Source organism: Macadamia integrifolia, chromosome 2 (assembly GCF_013358625.1).
Source record: "Macadamia integrifolia cultivar HAES 741 chromosome 2, SCU_Mint_v3, whole genome shotgun sequence".
In the NCBI taxonomy this organism is placed as follows: domain Eukaryota; kingdom Viridiplantae; phylum Streptophyta; class Magnoliopsida; order Proteales; family Proteaceae; genus Macadamia; species Macadamia integrifolia.
The window spans coordinates 41413496-41432741 of record NC_056558.1 but is presented as its reverse complement, the minus strand read 5'-3'; the positions used below and the strand labels follow the sequence as shown (position 1 = coordinate 41432741).

The window sequence follows — 19246 nt, the reverse complement described above, 5'->3', positions numbered from 1 at the left end:
ATCTATCCTACACCATCTTCTACTAGACACTATAGGGCCAACCTATCCCTAAGGGTGGGAACACACCCACTCACAAACACATCTGCATGTGGTTGAGGTCAATCCTCATACCTCTAGGCATCATCTTCTACTAGTCAAGGCTGCTACCAATGCACTGGGCACTGGAACTATAGAGAGAAAAACTTGTAAATCAATATTATTATCATGATTATTTTTTGTTCAATTAAGGCTTTTTTTTTTCCATTTCTTTTAAACTTCCAAATATAGTCTCAGAGTATTCAATGAATATATGATTTGTCCGAAATAAAAGGCTGTAATTGATTACAAGGAAATAAAAATACTTCTCAAGAAAGTGAAATATATTAAAATAAAATAAATTTTTATGTTTAATTACAACAGATATGTAGATATTTCTTTAAAGAAAAAGAAATATTTCACTTAATTTTCCATTCCCCATTTCCCTTGCAACAAGATAGAGTTAGTGAAAATAAAAGGACAAAAAAATAATTTTATATAATTTAATCAGGATTTAGGGGAAAAGCCCCACATGTTTCTTGGTAATCAAAAGCACAACATGTTTGATTCCAGGGAACTTGGCGCTTAATTATCCCTCTAGATATATATACAATATGGGCATGTGATGCCATGGGCCCATGATGAGTTCAAGGTGGGCCCTCAGATACCAATTCCCAACAAAGGAATTATGCGAAGACATTATACATTCAATGTCAATCTCAAATCTCAATGCCACGTCAGCACCTAACTCCCCAAGACAATTTATTGCCAGTTGAAAATTAAAAGGACACAGTAAGGGGTGGGTGGTAGCGGACCGTATTCCCGGTGAAGTTGAAATTAAGCTTTAAATTACAATTGGATCCCTTATGTTTCTTATATTTTCAGATTCTTCCTCTATTAAATGCATAAAAGTTTGAAATTAAACATTAAATTACAAATGAATCCCTTATGTTTCTGAGACTAGTTTACGTGATCTCATTTGTATATATGACCAATACTGTATCGGTGGTATATATATCAGGTAAGAGTAAAATGATTTAAAAAAATTCTGTGACGGTATTTTGAGTAGGGATGAGAATAGTGAAATCAAAACCAAACTAATAAAGATATTTTAGTTTTGGTTTGGCATTAATTTCTTGTTTAAGTTTGTAATCAAATTGATTTCGATTATGATTCGATTAGTATTTAATTTACTATGCAAATTTATACAAAATGACACACATTTTTTTTAATGAGTTTTGGGATGATTCTAGTTTTTTATCGATTTGGTTTTGGTCTGGATTTTGTATTGATTTTGGTTTGGTTTATGATTTACTTGGCTTTCTGGTGCAGTTTGATCTGATTTTAAGATCATAATATTCCAAATGAAAATCAACCCAATAAGACTTTGGTTCTATTTGGTATAGATTACTTCCAATTCGGTCCAATCGATTTATTCGTCTAGGTTTTGATACCCCTAAATTTTAACATTGAAATGGTTTTAGTTGGACTGATATGATCGATCCATATTAGTCACGGTATCAATATCATTAAAACCGAATCCAATACCATACCTTAAAACCATGTGATAGGTTCTTCTATTTCATATGTATTAGTTATTGATAAAGGCAAAATATATCCACAAAAGCCAGAATTTAGGGCCAAAGTGAATTTTTTTATCCAAAAAAAAGAAAATACTCAAAAGAAAAAATTGAAATTGGAGGTAGTCATTTAAAATTGAAACGAGAAAATTTGATTAGAGGTTGGTTTTTGAAAAATGTAGTTTTATTTGTTTTAGTTTGAATTTAGACTAAAAACGTCTTTTTGAATAAAATTGAATCAAATGAAGTGCAACATGAAATAACTAAATCCAAACTGAGCCTAGGTCATACTAAACCCTACAATCAATTTATCTTTATTGAATTGTTTGTATTTATCTAAAAATAAGTATAGATTTCTTCCTTGCATCATGTAAAAAAAGTTAAAAGATACCATATTTGATATTATGAGGATGTATGCCGGTGTGCTTTAGAGATTCTATTCTTTTCCCAATTTCATTTATTTTAGTAGTTCCATTCAAATGGAATTTGAACTGAATCATCAAGACCATATAAGATAAGATCGAAACTGAATAACTAATTCCGTTGAGTTTATGAAATATAGCAATTGTGTCATGTTTTATGAATTGAATCAAGACTCAAGAGCGAGAAATTTGAGATTACGAAGGACCATAAGAGTCTACATATAATAACTTATCAGTAGAGAATAAAAAGAGTTGAAGGGCTAGTGAGTAAATTGAAGAGGGAGAAGGGCCTGCATTGGAAGAGACATCAGAAGGCCAGAAAGACCTCGTCCCTGTCAACTAGTAAAGGATTAACTGCCTGCCGGTCGGTCCTCCTCACAGCCGCTCTCACCTGCATATTTCAGAAAGCCAATAGAGAGAGAGAGAGAGAGGCGAAAAGACGAAAGCATGGAGAGAGAATGCAAGGCGAAAGGACGAGAGAGAGAGAGAGAGAGAGAGCTAGGTGTAGAGTTACAGGTTTTATAGCGGAGGGTGGCAGAACAATTTTAACTTTATCTTCCAAATAATTCCGTCTCTCTCTCTCTTCTCGCTGAGTTCTCGTTGCTCTGCATTTTGATAGCACAGCTACAACGATGTGATGGAACCAGCAAAATCACCCAAAATAGATTGAAAATAAAAAAAAAAACCACTCTATTAACGCATTAACTCTCTGAAAAATCCTTAGCCGACGTCGCGTCAATGTCGGTGGACAGACCTAGAAGCTATGGTCGTAGGACTCAGAAGTCCGAACTGATGCTGCAAGCTTAGGTTCTGATGTTTATTTGCCTTTTTTGATGTCTCCCTTGTTCGCTCGGGTTTGGAGAAGTGTGAGTGAGCATGTGAGGGTCGGTTGTTTCTGTGGAAAATGTTCATTTATAAGCGATGCTTCAGTAGTGAAATGGAGTTTTCTCAGTTTCTCGCCGTAGAATGACTTCTCTTCCGGTGTTTGTGATGGCGTATCGGTTTATGCTTCTCCTTCTGGTTCTTCTCTTCTGTTTTCGCTTCAGTTCATCCGACGACTCCAACTCCGACTCCAACGACGGTAAGCTTAACTTGTTACCCCTCTTTTCCTCCTGTTTGGCATTCTCTTTCTCTCTCTTCTTGGCTGCGATGCCTGTAGTGATCTATTGTTTTTAACACCTCGAAAGCTCAAACGATTAGTTTAGCCTTTTCTGTTTCACTAGAAGATTAAGCTTTTTAATAAGTTCTGGCTCTGTTCTTTGCTTTTGGGATCCGTGATTTTGTTTGGTCTGCATTTTCTTTTATTTTGAAAGATTTGGAGGAGCTACCGCCATTATTTTAACAGATAACGGTACTTTCCTTTAGTAGATGACGTTTTTTTCCCCTGTTCACTTAATTCCAACCAGCGTGCTTCTAATTAATATTATATTTTCCTCGCTTGTTCATCTTCTGGGTCTAATCTAATATTAAAAAACAAAACTTCAATAAAGGTGCAACGCTTTTGGAGATCAAGAAGTCGTTTGGAGATGTCAACGGTGTATTGTATGACTGGACGGATTCCCCATCTTCGGACTACTGTTTCTGGAGAGGAGTAACATGTGACAATGTGACCTTCAATGTCATTGCACTGTAAGATTTTCCTTCAGCTTTTATTCAATGGAGATGGCAGTTGTGTGCTTATAGTTTGTTCTGTTTCATACTAAGATTGTGTTCAAACCTCAAACGTGGAAGGTTTTTGACTCCACCCCACTTTGATTGTTGTAGTAATCTGTCAGGTTTAAATCTCGAAGGAGAAATCGCACCTGCAATTGGAAATCTGAAAGGCCTACTCTCTGTGTATTACTCATCGTCTTTAAATCTTTTCTTCTGAAGTTGTAGTAAGAAAAGCCTCTTTTATATAATAAATTTATTAAGTTGTAAAGAATTGAGAAATGCGAAAAATTGCATTGGATTTTATGTAGGGGTTACATCAATGAGGATTTCTTTTTAACTAACTTCTTTGGGCAGTGATTTTAAGGGAAATCGTCTCTCTGGACAGATCCCGGATGAAATTGGGGATTGTTCATCTTTGAATTACCTGTAAGTCCTGTTTGGTGGTGTGGGACTGGTGGGTCCTTCCACTATGATGTACTGTTTCAATTATCATGTTAGTACTTGATTGAGGAAATGGTTTTATGTGGATTAACTGGTATTTTCTTAGGGACTTGTCTATAAACAACATCAATGGGGACATCCCATTTTCAGTTTCAAAGTTAAAACAGTTGGAAAAACTGTAAGTTTCTGCATATGCATTTTTGTTATTACTGGCCGTTTGCTGGTCCTTCATGTAATATTTAAATTGGATTAAGATTACAGGAATTTGAAAAATAACCAGTTGATAGGACCCATTCCTTCAACCTTGTCTCAGATTCCAAGCCTAAAATTTTTGTAAGTTACTTTTCTTGGTATTTCTTTTCTCTTTCTTTCTATTTTTCTGAAGTACTTGTGGCTGACAATCATGAGTTTCCATCCCACTATCCAGGGACCTAGCCCAGAATAACTTGAGTGGTGAAATACCAAGGCTCATTTACTGGAATGAAGTTCTACAGTATCTGTGAGTATTTTTCAAATATTTGATCTCAGAGCAAAATATTCCTTTCATTTCAAACTATTGTTTAATGCTTTCCTTTTTCTTCTACTTCACTCAGTGGTGTTCTGATTTAATAACTTCTGATCGTGACTGCATGAAACCTAATCCAGGGGATTGCGAGGGAATAATTTAATAGGAACTCTCTCTCCTGATATGTGCCAATTGACTGGGTTATGGTATTTGTAAGTCATCGTGTGTTCTATCCAATGTTCAAATACTCAACATGTCCTATGACATTCCCTAGACTTCATTAATTCTAAATTTTATCCATTGTAGTGATGTAAGAAACAATAGCCTGACTGGGAGCATTCCTCAGAATATTGGAAACTGTACTGGCTTCCAGGTCTTGTATGTACATTGCCTAACTAAATGAGCCAAATTTGTCAATGCGGAAAGTGGGCAGGTCTGAAGTTCTCTCTGTTGTTCATTGGTAGGGACTTGTCCTACAACCAGCTCACGGGAGAGATTCCATTCAATATAGGGTTCCTGCAAATTGCTACATTGTATGTGATCTGCAACCTTTTTTTTTTTTTTTTTGTAAATAGTGGTTTGAGTAACCCTTTTTGTTTTCTAACAAGTGGTTTTAAGTATTCAAGTTTGTGCATAATTATTTCTTGTAATTTCGTTTTTATATGTAGATCTCTTCAAGGAAACCGCCTTACTGGGCCAATTCCATCTGTGATTGGTCTCATGCAAGCCCTTGCTGTGTTGTAAGCACTCTAGATCTACTTTTTTTGGAACCTTTGATATTTTTCAGAGACAATGATTACCCAGAAATGCATGAATTACTAGGTTATGTTGCCATGTTAACTCTCTCTGTCTTCATCTTGTCTCACCCTTAAGACGCCTTGCCACCTGTTATTGTGATCCATGTTAAATAAACTCATTATTGCGTATTTGGGATCATAATTCTTCAGCTTTTCCCCCCTTTTGAATGCAGAGATTTAAGCTTCAACCAATTAAGTGGAACTATTCCTCACATTCTTGGCAATCTGACTTACACAGAGAAATTGTGAGTTTTTTCCTTAAACATATATGAAGTGTTGCATGCCTTCCCAACACCCCCCCTGCGCACAAAGAAAAAAACAGAGTTGTAGTATTTCTTAATGATAAGAAGATATAGTATTTTAGCTTTTTTATTACCAAAAAAAGAAGAAGAAAGGAACTGCCTGAAAATGTTGATATTTAGCCATAACTGAGATTCTTTTCGTCACTTTCACGTATCACCCTGTATTTTTTATGCAAAGTTGGATGGATCCTTGACTTTCTTTTGGACAGCATCAATCTAATTAGCAGTATATGATAGAATTAATTAATTGGAAAGTCATACTTCTACTTCTCAATGCACCTTGATAGATCTTCAACAAGAACTTGACTGGTATTTGTTAATTCTTCTAGGTACTTGCAGGGTAACAAGCTGAGAGGATCAATTCCACCGGAGCTTGGAAACATGATAAATCTCCACTATCTGTAAGGATAAATCTTTCAGTACTAGTGAAGTGTTTGTCTCACAATGGTTTATGCATGATATTACATGCTGCCTCCATGACTTGACTCTTTATTCCAGTGCATGTGCTTGGGGTGTTTGACCATTTTATTGGTAGGACCATCTACACTCTTCATGAATTTCAAATTTCAGTTCATTTTGATGTCCATGATTCCTCCAAATGGACAGTTCATTTAATAGTGTTACTTATAATCATCCGCTAAGTGCATTTGTTGGGATGGGGATAATTCTTACTTGGGTCACTGATCAAATGGTTCGGTTGACCTGCATATGCTGATATGCATAATATGGAAGGCTAATTGGAGGAAGTTGAAAGCTGTGTTGTAATAGTGAATACCTAATTTGGAAACATGGCCTGTACCACCAAAGGTTTATATTATTATATAGTAATACCACACTCAGTGTTAAATTTTGTATGTGCAGGGAACTGAATGACAATCACCTCACTGGGCATATTCCACCTGAGCTTGGGAAGCTGACTGAATTGTTTGAATTGTGAGTGATTATCCATAAACCTCTTTATTCGACGTGATTGCATTTAATTTTTTTTTCTGCTGGCAGGAATAGTTTCCGTACAATATCAAAATAAGTTATTGACTCAATATTCTTGTAGGAATGTTGCAAATAACAATCTTGAAGGGACAATTCCTGCCAATCTCAGCTCATGTACAAATCTCAATACTCTGTAAGGATTTAAACTTTTATCCTGTTCTTCAACTGTTTGAAATTCTTTACTTGAAAATTTTTTAATACTTGATACAATGGCAGCAATTTACATGGCAACAAATTGAGTGGAACCATCCCACCCCAATTGGAAAAGCTTGAGATTATGACTTACTTGTGAGTAACACATATTTTATCTATTTTTTATTGGAGAATTCCTCAGTGTGGTCATGCCATGCAATTGAGCTATGTTTTGTTTAAAAGATCTTTGATAGGTAAACCCTTATATGATTAAAGAATTCCCCCATTCACTTGTGGATCGAAGTTGGCAGATGGGGGAGAAGGCATACATTCTTATGTTGTCTCAAGAAAAAACATGCATTCTCATGGTGTCTTATTTAAAATACCTCCCTTCCCATAGTTGTGCTCACTACTGATTTGGCTTATAAATAAAATTCACATGACTGCGCTGCCACTGCTACTTGTATGGTGGTAGCTGATTACATTTTTTTTTATTTCCATATTCAGGAATCTTTCCTCAAATTATCTCAAGGGTCACATTCCTATTGAGCTGTCCCGAATTGGTAATTTGGATACACTGTAAGTATTGACTGCTTTAGCAAATTTTAGTTCCTCACTGGTGCTACTTCTAACTGTCATTTTACTTTTAGGGACATTTCAAATAACAAGATAAGTGGTTCCATTCCTTCTTCCCTTGGTGACTTGGAGCATCTTTTAAAACTGTGAGTTCTACTATCCAGTGATGTGTCCGCTTCTGTTTTTTCACTTTTTGGTGATGTTAATTTTCCCTGAATAGGAACTTGAGCAAGAACCGTTTGGTCGGATACATTCCAATGGAGTTTGGAAATTTGAGAAGTGTGATGGACATGTAAGATGGATGCAACAGCTGTGACTAATTATGATTATTATTGGGGCTCTTTTTTTTTTTTCCCCCGCTAATACAATCTTGCTTTACATGTAGTGATCTTTCAAATAATCATCTTGGAGGCCCAATTCCACAAGAGCTTGGTCAGCTACCGTATCTGTACTCACTGTGCGTTCCTCTATTTTTTCCATTGAATTTGGCTGTTCTTTATTAATTAGGAAAAAAGGAAAACGTTTAGTTTCTGGTCATCCTTCATATGCTTCTGTGTATGTGTGTTTTAATGATCAAGATAGTTTATGTTGATATGAACATTTTCTTCTTATCTTCTCATGGAACCCACCAACTTTGCTTGATAATCCTAAGAATAATTAGGGATAATACTATGGACTGAAGAGGTCCCACCATTTCATGGATCCCACCAACTACATCTTACTTGGTGGATTGTAAAACTCATTAAATAATTGTCGTTATTTGAATCCAATATATTTTGTATTGTTATAGTCATACTTGCTCTGAAATCCATTATAAATGTCTTGTGATTGAATGTGAAGTAGTGGTTGCCCTGGTATTCTGTTTATTAGGTTGTATTGCTCTGCGATTTTGTGTCTTAACTGACAGTGCTCTTTTGTGTCTTTTGAGTTTATAATCATGCGTGCAAAATGATGACAGGAGGGTACAAAACAACAATTTATCAGGGGATGTGCTGCCACTTGTTAACTGCTTCAGTCTCACCATTTTGTAAGTATCTGCTCGCAGGATTTGTTGGTTTTTCTTCAATTTAGATAGTAGACTAGCATGATGGTGGAATAATTGGATCTGCCTTTAAATATGCTGTGTCCGAGCAGAAATGTATCTTACAACAACCTAGTTGGTGAAATTCCTACTGGAAACAACTTCTCCAGGTTCAGACCTGATAGGTAAGATGGCTAATTCCCATTTTGGTTATCTTTATTCATTGTAAATGTGTTCATCCATTTCCAAGTACCATAATCTTGATGTCATGACTTTTTGAAGTCACTTGGAGGACTTCTCTTTGTTTATTTTTCCTGCATCCACCTCAATCTTCCATTCCATGAACTGGACCATCTTGTGGCAGCTTTGTTGGGAATCCTGGTCTTTGTGGATACTGGCTACGTTCTTCATGTCATGCATCACACCTGCCGGAACGAGGTAAATGATTTGCATTCAATTTAATGGCTTTTCTGCCCCCGCTTCTTAAGAAATTAAATGGTAGAAAATACATGTAATTCTTGATCCAATAAGAAGATTATGGCGTCAAATTTGTGGGCAATTTTCCTGAATGATCCATTTAGGAAGCCTTCCCTAAATGGCTGTAAAAATCTGCCACTTGGTAGTTCAGAGCTGCCCAAATTTTGTGGACAGGTAGACCTCAAGGTCCCCTACTCATATGTCCAGTTTCAGGTTTCCTAAATGGCCATAAAGAGCTGCCACGTTTCAGATTAGATGACGATTGAATTTCTTTGTTGATCATAAATTTTCTGTTACATGCCATACAGGAGGTTGTTCCAAGTCATTGAACTTGTCAAGACAGTAATGTATAATGTATGAAGGTTCTCATCTAGAAAAAAAAGCTATCTCTTCTCCACCTACTTCAATAATCTGCCTAAAAAAATGAACGATGTGAAAAAAAAGATGCTATCCCCTGGAAGATTCTGATCATGGAAAATTTACACGGGATCTGCTTGGTTAATACAAGCTTCACAACAGTGAATAAAAAAATACTGATTTTTCTGCTTAACTGGGTGCATTTATATTGAAATTAGTCAACCATCGCTTTTCCTTTATTACTTAATCTTTTGATTGTGTATGCAGCTACAATCTCTAAAGCGGCAATCCTAGGAATTGCTTTGGGTGCCCTTGTGATCCTTCTTATGATCATAGTGGCAGCATTTCGGCCGCAAAATCCAACACCCTTTCTGGAAGGATCCCCGGACAAACCAGGTAGTTCTCTTTCTACTAAATATTGTAAATTCAACAGATCTTTTTTTGGGGGTGGGGGCCACCAAGGTACCCATGGGAACGGTCTTTCAACAGATACCAATGGGCCAAAACTCAAACCCAAAAGGATTCCAGAACGACCATCAATTGGGTCCATGAGAAATAGATCTCATGTAGGCTCCGTTTGGTTGCAAGGAAAAAAAAAAAAAAAAAAAAAAAATTTACCTAACACGAGACTGTGTCACCAACTCCATATCATTCTATATTTGGTCATTCAATTTTCCCTTTTGCATCCAAATCCCTTGGTTTTAATAAGTAAAATAAAAATTACATGGAGAAAGAATAATTACTAAATATGGTAAAATTTTTAAGTTAAATGCAATTCTGTTGGATAATGATTACAAAAAAAATTCTTTTTCTGTTTAAAACCAATTTCGCCTCCCTTCTCTTCTTTTTACTTGCAACCAAACTGCGCTGGTGAGCCCTATTTTGTTTTCATTAGATATATAAAAAAATAAAAATAAAAAAATAAAAAAAAAATCTCATGGAACCCAAATAAGCAAGTTATTTATTTACTTATATATAGTTTATTTAATAAAATGTTTGATATACAGCTTGGATATGTATGTGGTAAACTGAGGCCTTGTATTTTGGGAAATGCTTGTTGAACTACAGTAGACTATACATCACCGAAGTTGGTAATCCTTCACATGAACATGGCTCTTCATGTCTATGAGGACATCATGAGGATGACTGAGAATCTAAGTGAGAAATACATAATTGGTTACGGTGCATCAAGTACTGTGTACAAATGCGTGCTGAAGAACTGCAAGCCAGTGGCCATCAAGAGACTGTATTCTCACTACCCGCAGTGCCTGAAGGAATTCGAGACCGAGCTTGGGACAGTTGGAAACATCAAGCATCGTAATCTTGTAAGCCTCCAAGGTTATTCTTTGTCCCCCAGTGGGAACCTTCTCTTCTACAACTACATGGAGAATGGAAGCCTCTGGGACCATCTGCATGGTAAGTTAAAGTCTTCCTAGAAGAGAGACTGTGTGTGGACCAACCATGTTCATTGGTTTCCTCATTTGTCTTTGCAGGCCCTTCGAAGAAACAGAAACTTGACTGGGAAACTCGCCTCCGAATAGCAGTAGGAGCAGCTCAAGGACTGGCATACCTTCATCATGACTGCAGCCCTCGTATAATCCACAGGGATGTGAAATCATCTAACATACTCTTGGATAAGGATTTTGAGGCCCATCTCACTGACTTTGGCATCGCGAAGAGCCTGTGCATAGCCAAGGCTCATACATCTACGTGCATAATGGGCACAATTGGCTACATTGATCCTGAATATGCTCGCACTTCCCGTCTCACTGAGAAATCTGATATCTACAGCTATGGGATTGTCCTGCTTGAGCTGCTGACTGGAAGAAAAGCTGTGGACAATGATTCCAACCTGCATCAATTGGTATTATTTCATCCTCACCCTTGGTATTTTCTTTTCTTGTCTCTGTGTCCAAAGCAAAGGATTGCTTATGTGCTGCTTGAAATGCTGTGTTTCTACCAGAGTGTGCAACGAGAAATAATTATGTTGGGTTTTGCTAATGCAAATCCCTTACGATTACTGAACTGTTAGTTGTTCCTAGTAATATCAATCTAACTCCCAAGAAAATTATTGTCATTTTTTCTTTGGCTTCATCTCTAATTTTGTAATGGTGTGTAGGTCATGTCCAAAGCTACCACCAATGCTGTGATGGAGACCGTTGATTCAGAAGTCACTGCTACATGTGAAGATCTTGGAGCACTAAAGAAGGTATTCCAGCTTGCCCTTCTCTGCACCAAGAAACAACCCTCAGATCGGCCAACAATGCACGAGGTGAGCCGTATACTTGGGAGCCTCCTCGTGACACCTACACCCCCAGCCATGGCTAAGCAATTGAGTCAACAACTGCCACCCCCACCAGGACCACCACCAGCAGCATTGACACTGGCCAAGGTGCCAAGCTATGTGGATGAGTATGTGAACCTCAAGAACCCAACCATGGTGAACTGTGGATCCCTGAGCACCTCTGATGCTCAACTTTTCCTGAAATTTGGGCAAGTAATTTCACAGAACAGCGAGTGACTTGGAAGAGATGACTTCCCTCAGTCCAAAATACATACATAATGGAGAGATTGTGCATGAGAAAAAAATTGTAGACTTGGTAAGCAGGAAGGTGGTTATCCATTTTGCTTGGTAAGGTGTGGTATGTCTATGTATTTACCCCATTTATGCAATTAATTAATGTAGATTATATTGGTGGTCTGAGAATGGGGGGAATTATCATGGCTACCTATTCTTATTGTGTTAGGTTATATGACATTTTGACTAGTACAAGGTTTGAAAAATCGGATCGATCCTGTACAGAAAGTAGGGTTTAAGGGCTTTTTAAGATTTCCATTGGTTCTGGCCGATATGATTTGATCTGGACATAGGCTAACTGATCTGTATCCTGACTCCGAGTTTTTAAACCCTGCTGTGACAGTATCTAAAATTCCCACCAAAAGAAAGGGAAAAGGTAAATATCTTGATATCATCTTAGATGTCATGTTGGCTCTACGATTCTGCTGTTCATTTCTTCTTTTTCTCAATCTTTCAATCTTTTAATCTTTTGTAGTCTTTTTTTCTTGGGAAAGTTCTCTCGGGGAAACTGGAAATTAACAAAAGCCTGCATTGTTGTACAGATCTCAACAAGGAGGGCGCCCTTTCTCTCTCTCTCAATCATTCACTTCTTATTCTGGGGTAAGTGGCAAAAGTCCACAATGTTGTACACATCTCAACAGGAGGATGGATACTGACTTGGAAAGAGTTGAGAGCAATAATACACTGTAGCGGTGTAGACTTGGGAAAGTTTGGAAAGCCTGGTAACCATCAGGCTTTTATTGTACCAGTGGGTGCCCCCACCTCGCTGTCAGTAGGAAAGTGACTGTCATTAAAGACAGCCTTTGGCATGTGATGACAGGGTACCATCAGGATTCCACTGCAACTTGCCTTGACATTTATGAATGATATATGATGGGATGGCGATGGCCCTGGTGGCCTTCTTTTTAGTCTCGTTGCTAAGGAATAGTATAGAACCATCATATTTCATGCTGAGTGAGGACTGCGGGTAGGGGTGTCAATTCCTAAATCAAATCGGTAAAATTGATCGGATTAAACCAATAATAATATGGACTGAATCGAACCAAAGTCTTACTGGTTCGGTTCGATTTGGAGTATTGCAACCTCAAAACTAAATCTAATCGCATCGGAAACTGGATGAACCTGAAACCAAACCAAAATCGGTATAAAACCCATACCGAAACTGAAACCAAACCAGTAAGAAACCGAAACACTCTAAAATTCATTAAAAAAATCAAAATTTGCATAGTTTTGTATACATTTGTATGGAAAGTCAAATCTAAACTGGACTAAAAATCAAAACCAACCCGGTTACAAATCAATTTAAGAAACCGAAGACAAATCGAAATCAAATCGCACCGAAATCGAAATCAAACTGAAATCGGAATTTTCTTATTGGTTCGGTTTTGGTTTCAGCTTTCTCACACCAAAACCGACTCAACCTGGACCGAAACCAAGCCAGACTGATCGATTGACACCCCTAATTGCGGGCTTGGAGTTAGCAGCCTAACCAATGGAAGGGATATAGAAGACTTTTTAAGTGGAGAAGAAAAATAGACGCAAACTGTACCATTCATATCTAGATTATTTTGCATATTTTTTGGGAAAAAGTAGGGGGAATGTGGTACTGTGGCCCACACATGGGAAGGATAAATGACCAGCACACTCCCCATGAAAGGAAAAATAATATTTCCATAGATGCTTCCCCGTATGCTCTCATTGACCCTTTTGCACATGTAGGAACTGTACTCCTCCATAAGAAACACTTCATATTTTTTTCTCCAATATTTCACCGTAGTAAACCTATATGACCCGATCATATCTGGTTCAATTGGACCATTTTACCCTCCAATGATACTGATGTTACCTGCTAATACCATACACATCTATGACTAATACATTAATACTATACTGATACCTAAATTCATGCTTGCATTTGATACACCTTTGCTGGTGGACTTCCCATTTGTGAAAAAACTATAACAATCTGATGAAAAGCATAGTATTCTTTTCGAGGTTTATCCCATATCAAAAAATAAAATAAAATTAAGGCATTGCTTGACCTTCTGGTTGGAATCATTAGGGCGTCATGGATCCCTAAATCCATGCCACCCCCAAACCTGTCAATCTTCCTTGTTTCTGATGTAACTAAGGGTAGTACTATACTCTTTTGCTATACTTTTGTACTTGGACCGCGGTAGTGGATACAGTATTGGTCGCAGCCGATACAATTCAGATCGCCGGTATTATATGGATTTGTCCCCAATTTTATTGAAAAATCCGTTGTTTTTACCATTAAACCCTTAATCCATATTGATCCACCTATATAGGATCGGCCAGGTATCGGCAATTGATCAGATACCAATACCTCAAAACATGACTTGGACTCGCTCGTAGTCCCTCTCCCTCTACATGTTACATAAGTAATATCAATTTCTTCTCTTTTACATAATAAAACACTGGAAACAATATGTGCCTTTTTCAGAAACTAGAAAATGGAATCATAAAGTGGGATTTTTTTTTTTTTTTGGTAACGAGACAAGAACAATTCATTACCAGAGATAACTTAGCACATCCACATCAGTTCCAGTGTTGAAAAACTTAGTTTTTGTATGCTTAACAAGATAGCAATTTACTTAAATAGAAGCATATATGCAACTATGCATCAGAGGACTTGAGACAAAAATTGATTAAAGGAAGGTGGAATTATAAACATCCAACAAAAGAGGGACTGAGCTCCAAGACCACAAACAGGTGCTGGTATTCTAGACTAAGGTTATACACATCCTCAGAATCACTCCAAACATCGATCACATCTCAAGTAAGAATATTTTGAAGCATCCCCTTACCACTACTGGCAAGTGCTTTATATGCTTCAGTTGGACCTATCCGCACGTTCCTTATTTTTGGAACCATAGGGCATAAATTTCAGTGGCAATTAGACCCCAATTAGTCCAACAATGGAAAGTCAACCAATTGAGAGAGGCTAGCTTTTAGTGGTTACATACTTTAATCCCTATCCTATTCAAGATGGCGGGGGGAGTTATATGTCAAATTTAAGTTCATGTGACTATCAAGTGGCAAAATTTTAAAAACGAAAATAGAAGTAGATAGACTTTCTTATTGACACCTTTAAAGTATCAAATATTTGTAATTTTATTTTGGGAGAGGTAATCTATACACTCACATTGTTCCTTTTTTTTTAAATCATTGTTCTTCTCTTTTTTAAAAAATTCATAAAATTACAAGTTCAAATAAATATAAATAAACATATAAATGTATCATTTAGACAATCCCAAAACTAAAATAACAAATCTTTGAACAACCATTTAAAAGATAAAAGACTAGTGTATAATACAAGGTGGGCTTTAACTATTTGGTTTTGATTTACCTAATCACCATGCCACATGGCCAGGGCACTTGCATTGTTTTTCCCTCACTTGCATTGTTTTTCCCTCACTTGCATTGTTTTTCAATGGTTAAGTGTGTGAAGCAGGGTATAAGACTACGTACAATTGCCCCTCCTAGACCCAGTAGTAGTGAAAGCCTCATCTATTGACTTGCTCTTTATAGTAATAATATTATAATTGAACTCATGACCTCTTAACTGTAACGTGTTGATCCTTTCAAACTGAGCTCCCCCTTTGGGGTTGCAATGCGTCAATTTTGCTATAAAAGCTCCACTTTAATTTGTTCCATGAAAATCATGATGCCTAATAGGCCGCAGAGAACCAAAAATAGGGTCCGGGTACAGGAATACACCATCATCCCAAAGAGATTTGCAGGACCTACTATTGCTAGTTGCAAGTACTAATAGATAAAAAAAAAATATTATGGGAGAGGATTTTCCACGCCGCTAGTGGGAGGAATTTCCCATGCCACACCAATCACGTCATAAAAAACGGTTTCATCAACAAAAGGGCCCCACATGATCAGGTAGGAGAGATTGTGTCAAGTGCGAGTCTCAAATTGTTGAAATGTGGGAGGGTGTGGGGAAGATCTTTTTCCCCAGAAAATATATTGCTAGATGCATTACTCAAATTAAAATGTGTATATACGTGAATAACTAGATGTCCTTTTAACCCTGCAGTGCATGATTGTTCTTCGAAAGCGATAATTGCAGCCCTAGTGACAAAGCAACTGAATCAGCAAAAGTGATGTTTCTTATGCACATTGTTTTGAGATTCATGGAATTTTCAAAGTGAAACAGTACAACTAAAATCACAGAAGGAAAAACATTTACACTGATCACCTGTTTGTAACTTCGTATGGGTACTTGCAAAGTAACCCACCAGTAAAACAGGGAGAGGGGGATACTACCCTGCGATGATGGTGGTTGGGCCTATGTATAGCCGGCTATCCATGTTCTTTCTCAGTTCTTTGTTGATTTTGCAGAATTGACAACCTGGCATCGAGGGATAAAGGAAGTGCACCAACCAATAAGAAGACAATGCAACTACATCTCATCAGCTGACCATGACCATATGATCCAACAAACTCACTGGATTGTCAGTACAAAGTATTTTTAGGGGTTCGAAAATACTAATCAGTTGGTTAGGATCAGTTTCACAGATTTGACTTTAGGGATACTCACTGATGTTTATGTACTTAGAAAAAAACAGATTCTTCGCAAGAGGTACAGCTATCTTGTACTATGAGTGAAAACGGCTTCCACTCTGTCTAGTGATGCTTGCAACCGTCCAGAGTTCATGTTGAACATTGGTTCCCCTGCGGAGCCCAGGGCCCTGTCAGATACAAGAAATTAAACCATAAGAACTAAAAATACAAATATGAACCCTATAGAAAATAAAAAATAAGTGACTCTTTAATAGCAGAAAATGTATTGCAGGGCCTCCCCAAAATAAAAAGAAGAGATAATTAGGTGATCCTACTTTTCTCAACAAATCTCCACACAAAATCAATTTATATTGGACCACATTAAGAGGGCCGACATTGGTACAACGGTAAGGTCGCTCCATTGCGACCTAGTGGTTGCAGTTTCGAGTAGGGAAACAGCCTCTCTACGAAGCAGGGGTAAGGCTGCATACATTATGACCCTCTCCAGACCCTGCAGTGGCAAAAGCCTTGTGTACTGGGTACGCCCTCTATTGGACTGCATTAGGACCCTTCAAAATATGTAGCAAGGCTGAATCAAATCAGTAGTGAACACTATCCCTTAATTGGTAAATGCTAGCCAGATCATCATCCTTATACAAATAATGGACCCCACTGAACTAATGGCTGGAATCGCGTGCATCAGAGGACACACCTTAAAGGAGCGTCAGCTTGCAAAATTCTCCTCAGTCAAATCAGTTAACAATACTTTGAACTGATAACAGCTCTTTGGTACAGCTAAGAGATTTTGGGCTCATGCAAGTCTCAAAGCTGAAAAATAATTTTGTCAGGGACATTAGTACCACAAGATCACAGAATAGACAGTGGCTTGAGTCAGGATCTGACAAGTGGTTCAGATCCTTTTGTTTCAAGATTTGTGTCGCGAATGATGATTTACTGTTTTGAACTCATTTCAGCTACGGCATGCCTTTTCTGTCAGTCTAATCTGTGTCAAAGATGATCATGTGGCTCACCTTACAGAACTATAGCTTGTCTAGCAACCTTAGTTCACCATCCCATGGATTGGGCAGGGACAAAGAAATCCTCCAAATTGCCTCCGGCATGATCATTTCATAGAAATAAGCTCGGCTTCTATTGTTTGAAAGATAATTTGATCAACAACCATTAACTTCAGTAACCGAGAGTATTGCTAATTAGTGTAGAAACCATCAATTAACTTACCCTTGAATCTCTGGAAGGACATACTCTGCCTTCCAACCCAACCGGAAATCCATTCCTGGGAGCAATCCGATGGATGTCTTGTTTTGTATCCGGGAAACACCATCTCCTCCCAAACATGTAGAGAGTTTCCATTTCCACCCAGTTGCATGCAACTTAAAACTATGGCTAATACCCACCTGCATTTTTCCCAAAAAAAAAATGTTGTTCTGTAGATACGAGGATTTTTCATGTTTCACCGAATAATATGCATGTGTGCACAAAATCATTGGCAATGTAATTTAGACAAGAACATGATTGTCAGTACAGGAAAAAAAAATAAAAAACAAGACACATCTGTTGTCCAATATTCTCAGATGTTCAGTAGTTTATTCAACATATGAAGCCGGTGCTGTTGTATGGCCATGCAGCTGATACTCCCAAAATGGATGTTCACTGCTCTATAGATCACTATAACAAGGAGGAAAGAAATCTCAGTTGTAAAACTCTTGTTACCAGTGAGGTATTTTAATCACCTCATCAGAAGCTTACACCCGCTAATTGGTTTTTGGTTTTAATTCCATTTAAATCCATATGTTTCGAGTTAACTACAAGCGCCATCAAATGTTCATTCTACCCCAATCCACCTCTTTTCACCTTCTTCCCATCCCTTTAAAGGTCTAGACAGTTGCACCATGTACAGAGCCCAAACTTAAAGACATTATTCTCTAAAAATGCCAAAACTAGTCATTATTCATCTCTATTTGATTGTATGTCATGTGCCATACAGATTTGTCTGTCTAGAAGGTGGTGACTGTTTCCAGTTTTTTGTTATGAATATCTCGAGTGAGATTTGGTTTGGAATTGATGATTATTTTACACTATATTTATAATTTTCTTGTTACTAAGATACAAAGGTCTTAACCCTAATATTCTCATTATTGTGATTTGGAGAGTTCCTCCTATCCATTGCTTTTCATAAGCAGAAAAAAATAGGATTGCATCAAAATATGCAATAGCAGTGAAACAGGTCAACTGCAATGGAAATTTAATTACCAGAGAATCCATATTTCCAATATCACATACTCCATATTGTCAATAAATGTCATTAATCTAATTTCAGGAGGAGAAAAATCCAGTAAGGCAACAAGGATAAATGCATTGGGATGCACCTCACAACCTAATAACACTCATCATATCACGGTTACTGGTTTAGTAAGGACTTTCTCCAAGCTGGAGCATTCTTTAGGACCTGACATCATTTTTGTTGGACCATCTGGACGGAAAGAAGTAGGATCCTTGATAACTACTACTAAGAGTAAAAGACAGGTGAGAGAGTGAACCTTTTACATATTTGGTTGGTTCGACAAGATTCTCTACCTTTCACCAAATAGGATTTCATACCAGACCAATCCACTGAAATGCAAATAGGGATCAGAAATGTGGTCAATACCATGAAGAATAAAGGATTGGTGTGATCCCAGGTCAAAATACCCTATTGGGTTTACTATAGGCCCACCTGTATACTACACAAAACTCAAATAGTGAGTGAATGGAAATTCTGTAAATTAGTGAAGTTCAAACTAAAAAGAGGATGAACAAATCATGCACTGTATGTGGGTGGTGGAAGTAATTTTATAAGTTTTTTT

At 37.4% G+C, this 19246-nt stretch overlaps 2 protein-coding genes across 9 annotated transcripts in view; one reads left to right on the top strand and one right to left on the bottom strand.

Annotated features, from left to right (window-relative positions):
* The first annotated feature begins 2333 nt into the window (after positions 1-2333).
* On the top strand, positions 2334-12263 carry LOC122072032 (LRR receptor-like serine/threonine-protein kinase ERECTA). Of its 3 annotated transcripts, none has more exons than XM_042636540.1 (27): positions 2334-3098; positions 3508-3646; positions 3793-3894; positions 4025-4096; positions 4218-4289; positions 4373-4444; positions 4539-4610; positions 4757-4828; positions 4923-4994; positions 5081-5149; positions 5285-5356; positions 5587-5658; positions 6045-6116; positions 6577-6648; positions 6767-6838; positions 6922-6993; positions 7345-7416; positions 7488-7559; positions 7634-7705; positions 7799-7870; positions 8372-8440; positions 8548-8619; positions 8799-8872; positions 9536-9664; positions 10337-10684; positions 10762-11132; positions 11388-12263. In XM_042636540.1, exons 1-27 carry the CDS (start codon positions 2984-2986, stop codon positions 11787-11789), a joined length of 3042 nt encoding a protein of 1013 aa, XP_042492474.1. In that variant the 5' UTR covers positions 2334-2983; the 3' UTR covers positions 11790-12263. The 3 variants fall into 3 exon arrangements, with proteins under 3 accessions (XP_042492474.1, XP_042492476.1, XP_042492477.1); XM_042636542.1 differs by having other exon boundaries at positions 2337-3098; positions 3782-3853; XM_042636543.1 differs by having other exon boundaries at positions 2340-3098; positions 3793-3853.
* Positions 12264-15966: 3703 nt separating this feature from the next.
* Positions 15967-19246, bottom strand: part of LOC122071337 — a 14135-nt gene continuing 10855 nt past the window's right edge. For 3 of the 6 annotated variants that reach the window (XM_042635680.1, XM_042635712.1, XM_042635687.1), the window contains exons 4-6: positions 17622-17797; positions 17414-17531; positions 15967-16570 (exon numbers count right to left, since the gene is read on the bottom strand). In XM_042635680.1, coding sequence (XP_042491614.1) covers positions 17423-17531; positions 17622-17797 — 285 coding nt within the window. In that variant the 3' untranslated portion in view covers positions 15967-16570; positions 17414-17422. The remainder of the gene's footprint in view (positions 16571-17413; positions 17532-17621; positions 17798-19246) is intronic. The other 3 variants (XM_042635700.1, XM_042635704.1, XM_042635694.1) reach the window with 3 other exon arrangements.